Source organism: Gymnoscopelus braueri (genome assembly GCF_963280865.1).
Source record: "Gymnoscopelus braueri genome assembly, chromosome: 4".
NCBI classification, from domain to species: domain Eukaryota; kingdom Metazoa; phylum Chordata; class Actinopteri; order Myctophiformes; family Myctophidae; genus Gymnoscopelus; species Gymnoscopelus braueri.
The window spans coordinates 31,071,168-31,093,310 of record NC_137605.1 but is presented as its reverse complement, the minus strand read 5'-3'; the positions used below and the strand labels follow the sequence as shown (position 1 = coordinate 31,093,310).

At 41.5% G+C, this 22,143-nt stretch overlaps 2 protein-coding genes across 3 annotated transcripts in view; one reads left to right on the top strand and one right to left on the bottom strand.

Moving 5' to 3' along the window:
- The window catches only part of ptpn23a (protein tyrosine phosphatase, non-receptor type 23, a), a 164,720-nt gene that overhangs the window by 115,096 nt on the left and 27,481 nt on the right, over positions 1–22,143 (bottom strand). The gene's annotated exons all lie outside the window — the stretch shown is intronic.
- scap (SREBF chaperone) overlaps positions 1–22,143 on the top strand; it is a 51,049-nt gene that overhangs the window by 21,411 nt on the left and 7,495 nt on the right. For both annotated transcript variants that reach the window (XM_080425436.1, XM_080425437.1), the window contains exons 11-16: positions 699–797; positions 6,108–6,320; positions 12,279–12,664; positions 13,623–13,772; positions 16,981–17,182; positions 20,154–20,269. In XM_080425436.1, coding sequence (XP_080281562.1) covers positions 699–797; positions 6,108–6,320; positions 12,279–12,664; positions 13,623–13,772; positions 16,981–17,182; positions 20,154–20,269 — 1,166 coding nt within the window. The remainder of the gene's footprint in view (positions 1–698; positions 798–6,107; positions 6,321–12,278; positions 12,665–13,622; positions 13,773–16,980; positions 17,183–20,153; positions 20,270–22,143) is intronic.

The following is a 22,143-nucleotide window of genomic DNA, read 5'->3' as shown; positions in this document are numbered from 1 at the left end:
GTATACAGTCACCTTACAGATGTGATGTAGTCTGGCTATTTTCCACTGTATCACATGAGGCACATGCCAAATTATGCCAATACCATTTTACCTCTTCATTTTAATGCTAAATAATTGCCATCACTAGCATTTAAATTAGGTCCATCAGTGGTAAACCTGCTCATTTACCTACATCTAAAAGTGTCCCATTTTTCATACACACTTAGGTCCAAGGTTGTTATTTTATGTCAACTGTATAGGTATGAAGTAGGGCAGCACAGAGCTTGCTCCACCAAATTCTTCCTTGACAATTCAAGGTTGAAAATGGATTCAAGGTTGAAAATGGATTCAAACATGAGAGTTCATGCCCATCACAGGCACGGTTCTTAGTTTACACTCTTCAATAATTAATCATTAGATAAGGTGGGTTCCATAACTTCCAGGAAGGCAATAATCCCTTTGCAAAGATAAATAAGGTCAAAGAGAAACCTGCTCACTGATGTAAAACAGGGCATTATCTACACTGTCTATGGAAAACGTGCATGTGCAAAAGAAGTTTAAAAAATAGTTACGTAGGCAGTATAATATAGCTTCATCACTTCCTGACAAACATGCACCTGGGTCATATGAGTTCACACCATCACAAACACAAGCCTTGCAGAGGACTCTTTGTGCAGCGGTCTTGTCTGATTTATTTGTACTTGTTCTATTTTTTGTAGGAGTTCTGTTTGTTTGCGGTGGTGGGGTTGGTCTCAGACTTCTTCCTTCAGATGTTCTTCTTCACAACGGTGCTGTCTATAGACATCCGACGCATGGAGGTAAGACCACATACACATTCTCTGCCCTTCGCACTCTCTCATAAGTAGGGCAAACCGAGGTGAGATGGCGGTCACACACATCCATGCACTCACCACATTGTTCGCCAGATTAAGTCTTTCTACAAAATGCACTTTCCTCGCTTAAAACTTCTTAACTCTCCTTGTTCTTTATGCTTGTCGCACATTGGTTTCATCTACTGAAGCAGTATTTAGCTCGGTGCATTGTTAAAACCGGTTTAGGGATTTCCAGAGGGATATGGAGTAGGCAGCCAGTGGGAAAAAGTAGCTTTCTTGGGGGGGTCTGAAGCCCAAATGTGGTGGTCTTTGGCACATTCTAATGCCACTATTCCATTACACTGATAGTAATTACCCAACTGTAAACGTGCGTTTTAGCACACACAGACTGTAAGTGCATATAAATTGCTGTCTGTGCAATAATGCAATAATTATGCTTAATTTGTACAAGGGTGTTGCTTGCCGAAAATAGCCAACCTACAAGCTCACAATGTTGTGGGCTTGTAGATCTGCTGTTTTCACAGAGCCATACCATTGTACGATGAACTATAAATCAGGCTTCATTGTATTTTTCTCAGTTTTGTTAATTTTGTCAAACACTGAAGACGACTCCCCATAGTCTAGGACCTGGCTAAGATATGTATGCACTTAATTTAGGAGAGAATATCTCAACTGTTCTTGGCTAATATGACCCCAGGGAACAACTTAGGAACTGTGACTAATTCTCTATCCGGGACGAAATACCAGAAAATGACCACGCCCTTTTTTAAAGAGGTGGTGCCATGGTTTTGCACTTTTTCTGTTTTTCATGTGTCTATGAGGTTGATAGTACTTCATTTACTTATATAGAATACTTATGTTTAGGGAAACATAGTAAAGTGTAAAATTTCTAATTTGATATTTGACAGAACAGCTAAAAGAAACGTATTACAGTCCAGGGCCACAGGGATATTTTTGCGCAAATCAATCTAAGAGTACCACATTTGTCCCAGATGTAACCCAGGGCATGCTCTAATGATTTAGCAATGGTGCCCGAGCCAGCGACCTTCAGGGTCATCATAGTGGCCAAATCCAATATGGCCGCCACCTGTCAAAGTTTTTGGCTATAACGTTTGAACCACATTTTGAGCTATGAATGCAAACTTGGTGTCTAAATCATGTTTTTTGACAATTAGAAACATATTTGAATTGCTTATTTATTTATGTTTTATGATTTAATCTATCTAGAGGACACTAATTTGATTATCACAAATATGGCCACTATGTTATGAAACAACCAATGTATCTTACGATAATAATTTTATTGAAACAAGAATGATTTAACAGTAGAACTAATTCCTATGATGATAGGCCTACAGCTACAGCTAATACAGTATGTTCAACAATGCTCAGCATGAAATGTAATACTATATAGTATTACTATTCTATACACCATTGACTAGTATGATATCATACAGTACTAGTCAAAGGTGTATAGAATTGTTTACAATATGTTTATATCACATTATGGTCTTGGTGTTACAACAGCAACAGCTTTACTGGCAAGATGGGTCCAGTAAGGTTCACACTAGTCATGGAGTCCCAGTACCAGCCCAATTTGAAATCTGGGATATTTTGTTGGACGGGGGTTGTCTGATTCCAATAGGAGCTGGTCTGCAGCAGTGTTTACATGCTGAATCAGTGCAGCTTGGGTGGGAGGAATGTTCTTGAGGGACTGAGAAAAGCCACTGTCAGGATTCATCTACTCTGCTGTGGCCACCACGGCTCTTGCCGTACAGTATTATGATGATGACCATATACTCCAATCTTTGGACACTTTTCTGATTCTAATTTGAACATATTGTATGTTGTAACATATTGTATGTTGTAACATATTGTATGTTGTATGTTTTCATATTGTATGTTTCCCTAAACATAAGTATTCTGAACATTTTGAGCACCTCAGTAAATATGTAGCTCCAACGGTTTAGCAGATAGAGCCATGTTAGAAGAAGTGCACCGGTTATGGTCATTTAAAAAAGGGAGTGGTCATTTTCGGGTATTTCGTCCCGGATAGAGAATTAGTCACAGTTCCTAAGTTGTTCCCTGGGGTCATATTAGCCAAGAACAGTTGAGATATTCTCTCCTAAATGAAGTGCATACATATCTTAGCCAGGTCCTCTACTACCAGTCTGTACTCTATTCTCTCATGACCAAGAAGACACATTTGGTGTCTCCCTTGGACCCATGCGTACAAAAATACATTATGAATTAACCACTTAGGGACCAGTCGAAATTTACAGAAGGGGGTCCCTGGAGGAAAATAGGGGAGGGTCATGCCTTTATAATTTTAGTACAAGGGAGGGTCAGCTAATTTTACTTTGAATCCAAGGGAGGGTCATGCAATTTTGAATTGATAAAACAGTCTGTTTTTTATATACCTTTTTAGTACAGCAGAACAGTGGTCAATGACCCCTCTCTATTTCAAATGATACAAAGGATTCAAATCCAGTAACACCTGACATATAAGAGACAGACAGATATACACACTACTATACAGAACGTCATACAATCAGCTTACAGGTTACTGGTATGAAGAGTGAAAACTATGTACAAGAGAAAAAAAATCAGGGAGGGGGTGGGTTAAGACCTAGACAGGGGCCATTTTCGAATTGCAAATTCCAGAGAAAAAGTACAAGCAAGCACATGCTATTGATATGGGCAAATTTCCTACTATCGATGACTCAACCAGGTAAACCGGTTCAGTTTCCCTTGAAATTCTAACTCCCATTTCTGTGGAAGTTCTTGACATCCGACTTCCAAGTAACTGACAACATTGATGCGTTATCATACATCAAATAAAAGCCTGTATTTACCTTGATGTACCAAAACCTCCATTAAATACTTTGCGCTGTGTGCGTGTGTAAAACTGTCATCCTTGAGTTGAATTTCCTTTCTGTTGTCATGCACATTAACTCTTTGACTGCGGACGACGCGATAACGCGTCAAGTGCTACTTTGTCCAGTTGGCCGTCGACGCGTTCGACGCGCTTGACGCGCGTTCATTGTTTAATCTCTGATTGCGCTATGCTGCTTAATATTCAATGTTATTCTCGAGTTCCACTTACTTCACGGACATCTGCATCCGGTTCCATGACCTGGATTCCGTTTCCGGTTTTAGATTTTTTTCCCCAGTCATTTTCGTCCAAAATAGGTAAATAAACGGGTTTTCACACGGTATAACGGACAAACGGACAGGTTCTCTTCTATAATCTATGGTCTGGGTGACGATCAGTCATCGCCGTCGTGTATCACATCGTAATTTTCGCCGATCAAAACAATCTGGGACGACGTCACATCCGTTTTCATGTTTTTCCTTGTCTAATCTATCAAGAAGGGTGAGAGAGACCCAACAACATGATCAAGCTGTCATGTGCTGCTCTCTAGTGGCGGATTTGTGCTGGGTCTTTAAATTATGTGTCCTTAAATTATTTTCATGAGAAAAATTCTAAATATAAAAATAAAAAAACACGAAAATTGCTGGCACTGGGGGAGTACTTTATGAAAATACTCTGGCAGTCAAAGAGTTAACAGTATCCACCATCGATAAGATAAAATATAATACAAATCTTCACTTTCCTACATTACTAAATGCATGGTCAGGGACCACATGCAATACCTCCACGGACCACTAGTTGAAAACCCATGATGTAGGCAACAGTGTAGTCACTGTAGTTAATAATTATGGGATTAAGTGGGTTTCCCACATGTAAGTTTAACACTGTCCATTCTGCTACCACTACAGACACTACACTGTGCATTTAGCAAGACTGACTACGGTAATGTTCTAATCAATGTGGAAAGCAAAACATCGTACATATTATCAGTTTTAAATGTCATGATGTTGTATTTGATGGGGAGGGTTAGGGGTGTCAAGATAACACTAATTTCACGATACATACATGATGTTGGGCATATGATATCGATATGATACATTATTAATGTTCTTTTCTCATGTATCATCAACATTGGCCATCATCTTTAGTTTTAAAATAACAATTATAAAGCACTTTAAAAAAAACAATTACAAAGTGCTTTGTACACACAAATAAATACATTTGTGCAAGCACCATACAGTAAGAACTCCTATAACTTTCACCGGCAAAAAAAATAAAGAAGAAAAAAAATAAATACGTTACAGTATGACATCTTGACAATACCTATCGTCACATTTTAATAGCACGATAGGCTATATCGTGGGACAATATATCGTGACACTCCTATAGGCAGGGAGGGTTAATCTTCCTTTTTTAATCACTTGGGGAGGGTCATTGATTTTTTTTTTGTCAAAGGGAGGGTCATGGCATTTTAGATCAGGGCACATACATTTTCTCCAGGGGTACCCTTCTTTAAAAATCGACCTGTCCCTTAAGCCCAATTTGGGCGGTCTTTTGAAATAATAGGAAAATAATGTAAGAAACAAAAAACACTAAAATACTGGTGATCCAAAGTGAAACACTGCTGTATTCTGTAAAACCATACCTCTCAGCTGAGTGTACATGGACACACACACAGACACACACACACACACACACAGACACAGACACAGACACACACACACACACACACACACACACAGAGAGAGAGCAATGTAGGGGGCCCGGGGCGGGACTCCTTGACATGTTCTTTATTATTATGCTCACACTTGGCATTGTTTTGAAGTGGAGATTAGTGGTTGTAAATGTACATGCGTATCCAATAACTACTTTACTTGTTAACCAGTTCAGCTCAACTCTTGAGTTTTCTCAGACTTACAAGGTTGTATTTTATTAGATTCGAAAATTAATAATGGATTAACTGATAATACATAATTTTCTTAGTATCCAAAGTCACTTAAACTGAGTAGTCAATTGGCTGTTTAACTATTCTTATTATTTTACTAATCCAGCCACAATTTAAGATTCTTACACCTGTAAACCTGTGATGTGACAAAGTTGTCAACATTCTGATTCATATTCTGAAGATGAGGGCTATAAATCACATTTTTATTCTCCAGCCATATTAGCTATACATAACAACATTCATCTGTGCTTTTCCCATTTTAGTTTCCACACTGAACCAGCTGTAGACTGGGGGGAATTATTAGAGGCATGCCTCCTGGTGGAGATTTGCACTCCTCTGCTTGCCCCATTCTACTGCAATCTTCTTGTTATTTTCGGATCGTTTACCAGCCGCCTTGACGTTACTTTGAGACATGGTAGCCTTATCTGTGTAATAGCAATGTCTATCTATACCTGTGTCTGTCTGTCCCACTCAGCTGGCTGACCTGAACCGCCGTCTTCCGGCCGAGGCGGGCCTCCCTCCTCCAAAGCCGGGACCCCTGCGTATGCGGGAGGTTCCCCCTCCACCACGTCCCTCCCCCCACACCATCACCCTACAAACCCCGGCCTTCAGGAATCTGCGACTTCCCAAAAGGCTGCGTGTCATCTACTTCCTGGCCCGCACACGCCTGGCTCAGCGCATCATCATGGTAAGAAAAGGGACCATTGTAGATGAAAAGGAGTTGTTCTAGTAGTACTTAGTAGTGGTAGAGATGCGTTGATCAATCAATCAATCAAATAAGCAGATGTGACATGAGAAAATATTTTGGAGGAGTAATGCTCTTTTTGAAGGGCTTTTTGGCTGGTGGTCCCAGTGTCCCACCAAAAAAAGAAAGACATTTCACCCAGACAAACCAGCCCCCTTTACAGAGAGGATGTACGGTATCCTTCCGGTGTAAGCTAGTCGAGGCCCAAGGGCCTGACGGCATCCCAGCAAGGTTGTTGAAGAGTTGCACCCTGGAACTCTCAACAATCCTTCACTGACTCTTCTGTGAATTCTACTAGACTACCACAAAACCTACCTTTTGGAATATTGCTAACATAATCCAAAAATCCCCGGCCCACAGAACTCAACCACTACCGCCCTATTGCCTTCACATCCGTCGTCAGCAATACAAAGGAAATGGTTATTTGTCGCACCTCACCTCAACACTCCATTATCATCAATAAATAACCAAACAGTTGAAATATTTGACAGTTTCAAATACCTCAGAGTGACCGTGGACAATAGACTCCGTTTCGGGAAGCAAATTAACGACACCCAAAAAGGTAGCAAACTTCATTGACTATGTTAGACCCATCTCCTCCTCCGGTTGTACCAGAAAATGATTCAGCCCACCGACTATATATACTGTTCCACCTGCTTCTTTAATGCCAACCATTACTAACTGGGCCAAACTCGCTTGCATAACTAACTGCTGCCAGGATAATTGGTCTCCCCACACTTAAGGCAGCTCTCCGCACCGATTTTGTCCCGACTCTGCAGCGGGAGGCGTTGGAACTTGTTGTCGGATTTGAAGAATCTTGAAAGCAAGCCCAAATAAGCAACTACACTTCAGAAACGAGCCCAAACAAAAGCAACCATCAACTATGAATATTTACAAGCGACTTTACAGGAAAACAAGCCCAAAGTCGCTTATAATAAGCAGACCTGGCAACACTGGCAGACCAGCCTGCCAGCTCTAATGCATTAGCACAACAATGTGCACATCGGCCGACTGCTTATGCTGAACTAAATGCCAACTTTTGCCAACAGACTACCAGTCTGTTGCAGTCTGAAAGATGGTTTGGTGGAGAGTCACCTTTAACCTCACAGAACTTAACAATAAATACATGTGTATGTATTGCAATCTTAACACATTCCATGCCAGAGTTTAATCTCATAATGTACTCACCAGTGCCAGCGTTTTATTGTTGTTTTTTAGTTTTTTTCATGTCGCCACAGACCTCGCTAAATAAGTTAAAAGTGCGCGTTCATTTGGTTCTAAACACACAGCGGATCCGTGAGAAACGTCCAGCGAAAACAGTTTCCAAATCCGTGCCGCCATCTTGAAGCTACAGCCGATCAACGGTAAACAGTGATCAGCGAGGAGAAAAACAACAACCAGAGAAAATCGAGTTTTAAACAGGATCCCAGACAGGAAGCGGATACGATCGAAAAAAACGGAACCCGAATAATTCCGTTTCCGACCGGAAACCGGAAACGGAAATGGATCAAAAAAATTCGGAAAGTGCACCTGGGGCACTTAACATGGGAATCGGCGGTTCGCGTAGATCTACGCGACTGGCACGCTGCGGCTTTAAATAGGTTCGCGTAGATCTACGCGACTGGCATGCAATGTGTTAATAGAAAAGAACATCACACAACCAACTCAATCACCAGCTTATCCTACTGCCCTCCGGTCACAGGTACAGAACACTGCGGTGCAGAAGGGCTCGCTTTGGGAAAAGCCTGATTTCCGCTTCCTTAGCCACCTTAAACAATAGGTCTCACAAAACAGGCCTGAGTGTGTACTGTTGTCTGTCATTCTATGTTGCCCGAAAGGGCAAGCACACTTTTCATAGGTTCATAGTCCAGTGGCCTCCATACGAAAATAATATTATACCAGTTGGCCTCATGGTGGCGCTATAACAGCCCACTTTACGTTTCCGCCTATAACTCATGAACCGTAGGTCGTAGAATGAAAAAAAATGTTTTGATTTGATTTCTCATGATGCAACTCCTCAAATAAGCCACGCCCATTTGCGTCTGTATAGATCTACCGCCATTTAGAATTTTCTTAAAATTTTTGCTCCTCCTACAATTTGTCCTGATCTCACAAAAATTGGTACACATGATCTCTGGACCTATGCGATAAACATATATATGCAGAATTTTGATAGTCCCAACCGTTCGTCCGTAATAGGCTAAAGTTAGTCGTAGGGGCCTATTTGACTACAAAATGCCAAAAATCATGAACAAAGCGTCCAGTCAATCCCAAACTTTAATCACATGTCGAGGGTCATGTACTCAACAAATAGGCAAAAGCATTTCCACTTTGATCCATAGGGGGGCGCCACAAATGGGCAAAATCTAACCGTTTGATGCAAAAAATGATTTGGGGGGGGGGGGGTCAATACTCCCAATGTGATCTCTAGCCTGGTTCCAGACGAATCTGCCATTGCAAAAAAAAATTGCCCTTGGCAGATGACATGACAGTGTAATTGGCTTGCAAATCTTGTGGGAGGAGCCTATTTCTTAAATACAAGACGCGATATATAGGCCGTGTGGTGACCCACCAAAAAGTGCCTAGAAAATGAATTTCGTTCCCACGACTTGGATCTACTTTTTCAATGCATTTTTGCATAGACAATACCCTTGTGGACTTTGGGTTAAAATTTCTCCGCACAAAATCCTGCAGTATTTTTTCACAAGCCAGAAATGTGTATAAAAGTGAATAACCAAAAAACGAAAATCTTGTGCTGCTGTTTTTGCTTGTAAAATGTGTTTTTGGCAACACAAAATCTTTCTCAAATGTCATAAATACATGTACCTAACACCTGAAACAAGTGTTGGTGCCTTAGTGTACTCATATTTGAATTTTGAGCATGAAATGTAGAAAGAAAACGCTTCTACTGAAGTGATCGGCGCCCAGCACAATGAAACATACACATAGTACATTTAGATAAAAGCTTATATTTCATACATAGAAAATGTCACAACCTACTGTGTACTGAAAGGTAGGGGAAAAAAGCAGCACTCCTTGGCCCAAAATGGCTGAAAATCAGCCCCCTAGATTGGAATAATGCCAAAAATGGACTAGACTAAAATAAATACACTAAAGCTCCAAATTATTACAACATATGGTATACAATATTTATTAAAATACCAAAGTGTGTCACAGCATGTGTCATTTGTACATCAACCCTCCCACCCACCCACAAGATCAGGCCTTCTGTGTCACTCACAGGTATGAACAGAGAAATGTTGGTTGACAGTGCAACGGCAGCAAAATAGTATACAAATATGACAAAATATTAAAGTGCAGACTGCATCTCCTCTGGATGACCACTGATCACACCATTAATGGATTTGGGGCACCAACTTGACTCAATGCGTATGTCTTGCAGCATCACCAAACCTTTTTCCTAAAAATACCTAGGAAGGACATGTATGTATGTTCAGAGATGTTGCACTTGGTAGGGCAGTGAAAAACCAGCTGGGGGAAATCAGGGGTCAATCTCCGCTTCAATTTATCCTGCCTGCAACATAAAATGTTAGGGAAAGATGAGCACAAGTGTGTAAGTAAAGATGTATTCACAATGATAGCCAATTTAGTTTAAATATACTCTTTTGTGAGGGAATACATCTATAATATACTTTTCAGCATAAAGGTTTTTGTTTTGTTTCCCAGAACTGTCAAAGACACACATGGTATTTGAGTTACCTGTAGTTTGAAGCATCAAGGTCCTCATGCTTCTTCACTGTGTTTACGAACATCCTTTGTAGCTGGTTTATTTTCAGCACCTCTTGGTCAACTATAAGCCATGGCGGATGACTCTCTCACAGAAGATCTTGTAGCGGTCAGCGAAGGGTGGTTCATTTCCACACACACACACACACACACACACACACACACACACACACACACACACACACACACACACACACACACACACACACACACACACACACACACACACACACACACACACACACACACACACACACACATTTTAACCATTTATTTATGTCCACATAAAGGAGAAACATACAGGGACACAAATATTATAGGTGCAGTAAGGTTACATTCACATAATCCTGGAATATGTTTTCATGATACAATAGGCATGTCACTCAGTACTCTATGGGTATAAGTAACACCGTCTCCGCCAATTACAACAGAGACAGCACAATACTTTGCCAACCTTTTTGCCTTCTTTTTGGGCATCCCAAGTTGTTGAAACCCTCTAACAGCCAGTATGTGGGTATGTCCTATAGGCTGCCAAATATAAAAACAAATAGTCTGCACCTAATAGCCCAGCTCTGAGATGGTATGTAGGAGTGGTTGGTATTTAATGATCTTGGTCATAAAGGCTTCCTCTAGGCTAAAGTCAAAGGTGCAGGCTATCTAATACAGACACTTCCCTGGACTCTTTATCAATCACAACATCTGGTGTATTAGCTGTTAACGATGTAAAGATGTCTGAGTTATCACAGAGATGGAACATGGATGAAATGACACGGGAATGTTTAAAATACAGTAATAGCACCCATAGTTGCGTGAAACCCAGCGTCCTCAGGAGGCTTGTAAGAACCCATATCCACACAATGTTGACGTTTATAAGTAACGTTGACACACATTCTGTAGTAGCCCTGAAACATTCAACCATGTGTTTGCACTTTCTCCATTAACGGCCCGTACATCTACATAAACGTTCATATTTCAGATTTAAAATGCTTACCTATGGCCATGGATGTTACAATTATGTACGGGCCCAGAGAAGTACCTATATCTTCCGTATTGTTCAATAAAAAGCATGTTAATCCGATCGGTGGCCATTTTCACCATATCCTTTCAACCACGCGACCCTATCGGATGGGAGGTGTATTGCACTCTGATACATTATAAATCAATGAGAAAATGGCCACCGATCGGTTAAGAATACTCTTTATTGAACAATACGGAATATACGGGTACTTCTGCGGGACCCTACAGAATTGTGACATTAGTGGCCATGCGGTAAGCACTTTATATTTGAAATCTGAACGTTTATGTAGATGTACGGGCCGTAAATGGAAAAGTGAAAACACCTGGTTGAAGTTCGGTCGGGACAGACGACCGTCGTGTATCCATGGCTAGTTGTAGTTATATCCCATCTTGTCCGTGTAAATTCCTGAACCTCTTCTTTCTGGACAGACATAAGATTCATATAGCATCGGTTCGAGTCCTTTTGACGTGCTTTTGAAGGATATTTTCTTCGTTTTGAGTTCTTTTCATCGGACGTTAGCGTTGCCATGGCTGTTGTTGCAGGAAATGGTGAGAGTAACGAGGCGACCCCATTGGCTGTAACGGGAATCACGTGCCAAAAACCGCACCACCCCTTTGAAAGTATTACTACGCTGCTAAGAAAATAGTACCGACTTTTAAACACTGATTAAAAACAAAATGCGCCAAAACAGATGGCGAAACCTTTGTTTCTTACTTACTACCAATAGATCTTTTTTAAGAAGCAGAGATTATTTAGATCCACTTGATGGGAACGAAACTGAACGAAAAGAGCCTAGACAATAGGGCCTAATATCACGAACACAGGATCTGATCAGCACCGAATTTAAATCGTGCGTAGCACAGCCTTCCTCCCAGCGTATTCCTTGTGTCCCGGCGGCCGCAACCCACGACTCGCGCAACCACACTTGCAATTTCCAAAAATTGCGCCTTTCTAATTGTTGTATTGCTGTTATTGTGTGCTGTTGTAACAGTTTTGTACAGTGCTATGGAAAGGAATTTCCCCTTGGGGACAATGAATAAATGGCAGTGATGCCTCAGAATGTTGCAAAAGAGGTTTCAGACCTCAGCAGTATTTGTGTGTCTGAAAACTCAACAATCTTATTATTTTGCTCCTAGGTCGGTACAGTGATTTGGATCGGCATTCTGGTGTACACCGACCCGGCTGGCATTCGTACCTACTTGGCCGCTCAGGTGTCAGAGCAAAGCCCCCTGGGAGACTCAGCGGGCGGTGGGCTGCCGCCTCACCTGGGGGTGGCAGCCGTCTTCCCCAGAGGAGATCCGGCGAGCACCCTCAGCGTCCTCCCTGCTCCCGAGCCCACCCCCTTACCCGAGAACCAGTCCCAGGGTTACCACGGCGCCGCCAGGGCAGACCCCCATCCCCAGGTCCCGCCTTCTGTGCCCCACATCAGCTGGGGGCCAGAGGATGAGGAGGGCTGGAGGAGACTGTCCTTCAGACACTGGCCTTCGCTCTTCAGCTACTACAACATCACGTTAGCCAAGAGGTACTGTAGGGGCTGCAAGGCATGGTCTCTTCTTAATTTAGAATTGGTCACTCATTTAGGGTGGTGTCATTGTTGGCTAATTGTGGCTGTTGCTGTGGTTTTTAGGATTTCACTTAGCATTGCATGATGTTTTGTTTCTTTCTCTTCTTTTTTTTCTCACAAAGCAGGTGACAATCTGTCTGGCACATCCCAGAATTCACGAGCTACTTTAACCCATTAACACATTGATTGCCTGAGTTATTTCAGATTTTTTGCAGTTTATTGCCAGAGATTTTTCATTGAAAAAAAGAAAGTACTCAGGAGCTGAGATACAAAATGTTAAAGTTTTAAGTTAACAAGGAAGTGGATAGGAGTCTAGATCTTCGACTAATCATATCTCCTTGGTCTTTGGGTCAAATAAAAAAAATTTAAAAAAAAAAAATTAATTTTTTTTTTTTCGTTCTAGGCAATCAATGTGTTAAGACCTGGAACTGTGTCATTTTTTGATTTGAGCTAAAAAGCATTATTTTACACTTTGGGCTATTCAAAAATAGCAGATATACAAGCTCATAGCGCGGCACCGAGTGCCGCGCTACGAGCTTGTAGATCTGCTATTTTTGAAAATTCGTGAAAATGTGTGCAAATCTTTGAATATATATATTTTTAAAGCGAACATTTTTAACTCAAATCTTTGCTTCATGGGGGTCCCTGGAACAACATATTTTGATGGGGGTCAAATACATATAATTTTGGGGGTCCTTGACATGAAAAAGTTTGAGCACCACTGATATAGAAACATACGTTTTTCAGAAAACTGTTGGGATTTAGGAGACATGTAGAATCGGCTTCAGGTCTCAATGGGTTAAAGAAAACAATCCAAATCCATATTTGTGTATGTTATCTACCAGCATCTGGTAGTTTGAACAAGTAATCTGGTGCTGCAGTGTCATATCTGTTGCTGTATTCTATGTGTTTTCAGATACATCAGCATCCTCCCTGTCATTCCTGTTACGCTCCACCTCAGCCCACAGGAGGCCATCGAGATGCGTCACCCCCAGGACACCAGACACCCCCCTCCTAGCATCCCCAAGGTCCCTGCAGACCTACAGACTGACCTCACCCTTTACAAGTTAGTACTGGAACACACGCACGCACCCCCTACACACCTCCCTTCACACTGAAAAAGTATCTGTACATCTGTGCCATGCAAATGCACAAAGGGGCACCCCTTTAGCATATGCCCATATATGGGCATATACTGATGACAGCAGGGATCTCCATATATGGGCATAAAAAGGACTAGGACTGACAGATACATAGATATCCATATATAGGCTTATCAGTCGGATCGGCGGTGCAACGTAGGTGTGAGGGCCGCATAGCGGCCTCTAGATGTGAGCTCTAGTAAATAAAAATCTGCTTAAGGGAGGGCCGGCCGGCGTGCGGGTGGACTTCTGACGTCACGCTCACGTCACCATGACTCAGCCCTAACCATATAAGGAGTTCCCAATTCAACTACGCCCAAATATGGAGTGTGTTGTCTAACCTCAATGTTTCGTCGTGGCATCAGGCACAAACAAATCAGTCAGCTCCATATATGGGCACAAAAGGGGCCATGGGCATATACTGATGACATCAGCAATCTCCATATATTGACATAAAAGGGACAAGGACTGACAGATATCTACATATATGGCCATATCAGCATATGGGCACATACTGATGACATCAGGGATCTCCATATACCTGTAAGGGCATAAAAGGGACAAGGACTGACAGATACAAAGATCTCCATACAGTATAGGCATATCAGTTGGATCGGCTCTGCGATTTAGGTTTGAGGGCCTGAACTCTAGATGTGAGGCTCTAGTATATAAAACCACATACGGCAATATATATAGGCAGGACCACGGCTACGTCACTCTGACTCAGACATAACCACAAACAAACCCGACCACGGCCATGTCACTGACTCCGACATAACCATAAACATATAGGCATATATAGACATATATGGAGATCTGGTTGTCAGGAGCCACAGATCCAACCACTATGGACATATATGGTCATGTGCATATATGGGGCCGACTGACTTCAAACTTGGCTCGCGCACCGATATGCCCATATATGGGCATGTCAATATACAGGGTATGACATCAGGGATCTCCATATATGGGCATAAAGGGACACAGACAGACGGGTACACCGACACTATGACAGAGTCAGTGTGTGTGTGTATGTATGTATATATGTATATATGTATATACACACACACACACACACACACACACACACACACACACACACACACACACACACACACACACACACACTTTTTTTAATTTTTTTTTGCAATATCATGCAATGCTTGTTTGACTAAAATGTGAGATTTTCTGAGACACCAGTTCACACATAATATCACTCCCTGCACCCGAGTGTCATTGAACTGTAATCAGCCCCCCCCACACACACAAACACTCCCGGCTGTTCTTAATTAGCATAAAGGAAAGGTGATTTCTGTTCAAGGCCAAAGTCAGGCACCTTTTGTTGTTGCCAGCAGGGACTTAAGGTTAAGGTTTTTACACTCGATAAGATGTGTGTAATTTTCCTTTCCCTACACTGTGTGTGCACATGCATGAACTTGGAACTAAACCCTCAGTTCAATAAAGGAGTGCCAAAGTGTTGTCACAGTATTCTAGTGTACTCTTATCTCAACTAAAGAAAAAATGAGGACAAGGACAAAAGGGATCAACTGTCTGTTATCTAGTCCCTTTAGTCTAGTCCTTGGGACTCGCCCACTGACTCACTAATTTAAGTTCTACTTGAGGTTGGGTTAATTCCTTCCAGTTTTCAGGTTGTTCTGAATATTATGTCTATATATCAAAATCATCGGGGTGTGTGGTTGTAAGGTGTGTCATAAAACGTTTTATGTTCAGTCCTGAGACACACCCGTTGTCATTTAAGGTATTGATAATTGTTAGAATATATTGTGATTGCTCTCACTTCTGTGACATGTACTGATGGATTGACTAGTAGGAGGCCTGCTCCATTTGCTTTATTGCTCTTGTCCAACACATGTGATGGTTGTTAGCTGAAGTTAGATCAGGATCACGGCCAACATAACAGGGAACTGTCAACAGTGACCCTGACCGGCATGCTGTGTTGGAGATGACGCAGAGATAGAAGGCCATCGTGATAAAGGTTAACACATGCATGGTAAAAAGAGAGAGCACTGCATGCACACATCCAAATTATTCAGTCAGTCAGAGCTTCCTAAAAGAGGACTTGAAGCAATAGATGGTCAAATATACAGTATATCTGCTGACAGGATTCATGGTATTGTTGTTATTATCATAATTATGCTGATGTATTTAGGAATAATTAGACACATACTTTCAGACTCTCTCAGAAAACTCCCAAAAGTGCCAAGCTCAGCTTCCTCACACAGTCCTCCTCAGTTCAATCTGTAAACGCTTAAATGCAGCCCTCTATGTTGTTGCGAATTGCAATTCCTAGTAACTGGAATGGCTTTGTTGTACCATTGTATTCCCACGTCTTTCCATGCTGAGAAGCAATGTGATATCTCGGCACAGCGGCTCCGATCTCAAATCTCAAACATGATGTGCTATGTAGGACGTTATGTGCTACGTGCTACACTGCCATGTGCAGGCCATGTGTGTCCAAAACATTCCCCAGTGGGTACAGCTTTATGAGCACATAACTATGAACTATGAACTAGAACTGAGAATGTGAGTCAGAAACCCAGACGTTATATGGCTGGTATCGTCGGGCAGAACAGGTCACACTGGTATAACGGGTCCCCTTGTCACAGCAACACCACATTTCACACCACAGGTGACCCGTGAACATAGGGGGGTTGTAGTTCCTCTTGTCAGCCCTAGATGGTGCTGGTGGTTGCCTCGGCATGCTTGGTACATGCTTGTACAGTACATGTGGATTTCATTGCAGTTTTTAACAAGGTTATGTCATGCCTCTCCCATGTGCACCGGCTGGAACATGGAAGGCACAGATTTGTTCTACAGGGATGTGGATACGAAGCACGGGTATTTGTGAAAAAAGTCTTTCTATCTGATGTCAACACAATTAAATCTGCAGTGTTAATTTATCCGTTTGTGACTCTGAGAGTGTACAGTATGTAACCAAATGTACCCGTAACTTTCAGGATTTTACAGTTTAAGTTCCTACTAGTGCACTTTGTGCACCAGTGGCTTTAATACTTGATTCCCATGATCTGTCTGTGTTTCCTGAAAACTGCACTGAGTTGTTTTTGGCTTTTTTTATTAATGTGATTTCTGTTCCTCCTCTCTCCTCATCAGGGTGGCAGCTCTGGGCCTTGCAGCAGGGGTTCTGTTGGTTTTACTACTGTTTTTTTTATACCGGATTCTTTGTCCACGCAACTATGGTCAGAATGGCGTGCCACATGGGCGTCGGCGCCGTGGAGACCTGCCCTGTGATGATTATGGTTACTCCCCTCCTGTCAGTGAGATCTCACCTCTACTGCTCAGAGGCCACAGCATGGTGAGACCAGACAGATGATATACACACATACATCCTTGCTCTTTAATATTGTCATAGTTTCTATTACTAAGTGTAGATGTCAACACACATGTGTGCTTTGGATCAACTGCCATATTGAACAATGCAAACAAAAAATACCGTTGTACTTTGCATATATATGCAAATGCCACATATGCTGTCAACAAATGGGCTCTATGAAGCATCCAGTTTAGTGTCTTGCTCTAGGACAGCGGTTCTCGAAATATGGGTGGCGGCCCAAAGCGGGGTCGCAGGAAAGTGCTGTTGGGGTCGTTGGGGCAAAAGCTTTTTTCCCCCTTTTTTTCTTTTTATAAGGAAGGGGGGTGTTTGGGGGGTGTTCGCGAATCAAATGGATGCTTACGGGTCCATTTGGTTCCATTTGTACCCTCTCGGAGTAAAACTAACACACGCATTTTAGTGATTTGGTGAACAAACTGCGTTCAACACCGACATTACTGCGGACATTACCGTGCGGGGATAGGTCCTGGTCACAGACAACTCGACCAGAAGCAGCCTACAGCTAAGCTGCCCGGCCGTGATGGAGAAACACACACGGTCAGGTTATCATAAGATGATTTTGAGAGCTGGATTAAGAAACTCCGGTGGTTTTTATGCTTCAGTTTACAAATGTGTGTACAGAAACACTTAATTGATTTAATTGATATTGTAGCGTTTTTGGTGCTCCGATCTCGGGCGATCTGGAATCAAACCCCATTCTCCAGACTAGACAGTAACCTGCGACAATAAAACTATAGCTCACGTGAGGAGCAAGTCGCAGGCAGCCGAGTCTTTTTCTGTGGTGCTAAAATATTATTCATTAATTTCATTGATAATATTAAGATCGGCATACAAATCAGCAGGAATCACTGCTTTAACTTCATTTTCTAATAAATAATAAATAAAATATAATAAATAAATAAATTCATATATAAGGCCAACAATGTATGATCTTTATTTTAAGATATTCTTTATTCCCACTTTGAAATTGCTCTTTAAATAAAGTGTGGGGTCGCCAAAAAAATTCCTGCATAAAATGGGGTCGAGGCATAAAAAAGTTTGATAACCCCTGCTCTAGGAGTTGCATTAACACATTCCATGCCAGAGTTTAATCTCATAATGTACTCACCAGTGCCAGCGTTTTATTGTTGTTTTTTAGTTTTTTTCATGTCGCCACAGACCTCGCTAAATAAGTTAAAAGTGCGCGTTCATTTGGTTCTAAACACACAGCGGATCCGTGAGAAACGTCCAGCGAAAACAGTTTCCAAATCCGTGCCGCCATCTTGAAGCTACAGCCGTTCAACGGTAAACAGTGATCAGCGAGGAGAAAAACAACAACCAGAGAAAATCGAGTTTTAAACAGGATCCCAGACAGGAAGCGGATACGATCGAAAAAAACGGAACCCGAATAATTCCGTTTCCGACCGGAAACGGAAATGGATCAAAAAAATTCGGAAAGTGCACCTGGGGCACTTAACATGGGAATCGGCGGTTCGCGTAGATCTACGCGACTGGCACGCTGCGGCTTTAAATAGGTTCGCGTAGATCTACGCGACTGGCATGCAATGTGTTAAGGCCTCCACGTTTGTGTGCTAGTCTTTATTGATGACAACCGTTTTCAATTGAATTAGTAATTAAAGACCACTTGGGGTTTTAACCCATTAACACATTGATTGCCAGAATTATTTCAGAATTTTTGCAGTTTCATGCCAGGGTTTTTACATTGAAAAAAAAAGGTACTCAGGAGCTGAGATACAACATTTTTAAGTTTTAAGTTAACAAGGAAGTGGATAGGAGTCTAGATATTCAACAAATCATATCTCCTTGATATCCTCAAAAAAGAGTTAACTCGATCTAGGCAATCAAGCGATGGATTCTAAAAACGAGTTAACTCGATCTAGGCAATCAATGTGTTAAGACCTGAGGCCGATTCTACAAATGTCTTCTGAAAAACGTGTGTTGTAGAGATGCGCGGATGGCCTCTCACGTCACCCGAATCCGCATGTACAAATTAATTATCCACCCGTTATCCAACCGCAATAATTATATTATCCAATTTAAATATCCGCACCAACCGTTTTTCCCGTATGTCAAAATATTATAATTTTCTGGTATTCCCCGTTAGTTTTAGTATTAGTTGTGCGATGCGATCACAAAATGCATTGATTTAGCCTATGGAATGTCGGTGCGTCTTTTTTCTTTTTTTTAAACCGGTGCTGCGCTGAACATACCGACTCTGTGCGGCATCCAACATACAGGCATCCAACATACATGCGGCATCCAACATACAGAGCGCACTGCTCTGCTGCCAGCGCAGCAGAGCAGCACCGGTTTAAAAAAAAGAAAAAAGACGCACCGACATTCCATAGGCTAAATCAATGCATTTTGTGATCGCATCGCACAGAGGCTGCTCTACACACTCACACAGACACAAGCACGCAGAGATTTAGCTATTTTATGGATAGATATATTAGATGTCATTAATTTATTTACCGCAATATTTCACCCGCGGTTTATCCGATATGAATTAATAATTATATTTGATTGACCCGAATCCACCCAAACCGCGGTTAACTGCGGCAACCGCGGCTAAAACCGCGATCCGCGCATCTCTAGTGTGTTGCTATATCAGTGGTGCTCAAACTTTTTTAATGTCAAGGACCCCCAAAAATGTATATGTATTTGGCTGCCGACCCCGATCTCAAAATATTTTGTTCCAGGGACCCCCAAAAGCAAAGATTTTAGTTAAATGTTTGCTTAACTTTTTAAAAATATATATATTCAAAGATTTGCAAAAAGCTCATAACGCGGTACAAAGTGACGCACTATGAGCTTGTCTATCTGCTATTTTTAAACAATTGTGACAAATACACTCATATAGTTAAAATCTAAAATGACACAGATGCTTTCCCGGTTTTAATGGGTTAAATAATGATTCATTTGTATTTCCCTGCAGGACATTGAATGTCTGGCAAGTGATGGTATGCTGCTGGCCAGCTGTTGTCTGGCAGGACAGATCAGGGTGTGGGACACACAGACCGGTGACTGTCTCACAGTCATTCCCAATCATGGGTAAGATGCTAATATACAATTTCTTTATATAAAATACCCTAACAAACAAATAAAACACAAATTCCATATGTGATTAGAAGGATTTTAGAACAAGACACAGAGTCAATGTATTGTAAAATGGCAAAGCTGCACAATACAAGAAAACCATTTTTTTTAGGGGAAAGACATATGGACACACACACATGTATACCATATAGACAGACCCTTTTTTAGCTGGTTTGGCCATGCCATATAAATAACTAATAGAAAAATAATTCATCAAAATGTCTCAGACACATGCTTACTTTTACCTGTATTTGAACTTTGCCTTGTCTTATATAATAATTATAATTGTTCATTGTAATGTATTTCTATTTAATATTTGCACAGTGGGCCTCATTCACAAAGCTGTTCGTACATTTCTACTATATTTAAGTGTAGTTTTGCAACTAAGTAAAGAACCACATGGGATTCACGAAAGGGTGTGTAAAGCCTTGATTGGTGTGGATAACAGGTAAATCAGATGATGAATTTCACCTGTTCATAAATCAAATACGCATTCATGTATTCTCCATTTGCATTGTAACCCACCATAAAAGGCAACACCGGAATAGCCAAGATGAAACCAAATTCGTTGTGTGAAAGCCTTCCATGCAAGAAAAGATCTACAAGGCAAGCTAACAACGCTTCACATCACAACGCCTTGTAGATTATTTGGCAAACGAGTCCCTCACGCGATGGATCAGTTGAACTTGAGAGTGAATCAATTGCTCTCAAACTTTAATATCACAGAATGCCAAATAACATATCGGGCTAATAAAGCATGGCAGAATATTAAATAAGCCTTTTCTACTAAACCGTTGCTCACCTTTGCTGAAGTCAAAACAAAAAAACAATGATGCTGGAATGCATGGCACACTGGAACGTGCTACCTGATATATTATGGATTATAGCTTTATATAGGCTATATATTGATCACTATTGGCAAATACGTCTTTTTCATTATGAGGCCACCATGACAGAGACGGACTCACATGAGTTCCAGCCTCCTGGCGAGGATAATCAGAGTATGCTTGTGGAAACACTCGTATTTGCGCTTTAGTATAAAATCTGAGCGTACGCACGCATATGAATGAGACCCAATGTGCTTTACAGAGGAGGAGAAAGAGGACAACGGGAGAAAGAAATTAATTAAAACTAGAAAAGAAAGAGTCGAGGTCAGAAATAAATGTATTAGTTTTTAATCATAATGTATATAGAAGTGAGTCTTAAAAAGTAATTACTGCTCCTGGGCCCTCAGGCAGCATTTCAAAAATTTCACTGTGCCCTGCAGTCACTAACCAAACAGACAGCTCTCTGCAAAGAGAGTGAGAGGGAGAGAAGCGTTGTGATGTCTCCCTGACAACAAACCAACCTGACAACAAACCAACACCAGTGTCCTTGTTGAATCCCATGTCTCACCCTGACATTGATTTCTCCAAACTGTTAATCCTATCACTTTAGCATTTGGTTCTTCTGTGGGTGTTCTGGCAATTTAAGAATCATGGAAAAATAAGGCAACAAAATAGCACCTAGAAATCACAGAGCTTACATAATGACATCATAGGAATCAGCAGACTCGTGGCAAGATTTTGACATTGTGAAATGTGTCTGCAGTGTACAAATTGTGTCTGTAACATCAATTTAGAAATGGGGGAGAATGTTGAAATGTGTCCTCTTGAAATGTGTCCTCTTCTTATTCTAACCAACTGTCTCGTATTGCACATTTTCCGCTCAGATGTCATATTTTTGCTTAGTGCTGCTTTAAAAGATGCAGTGGGTAGAGAGGCCCTCTGGTAATCTGAAGGTCACCAGTTCGCCCTCCGGCCCATCCATTATACATGTTGAAGTGTCCC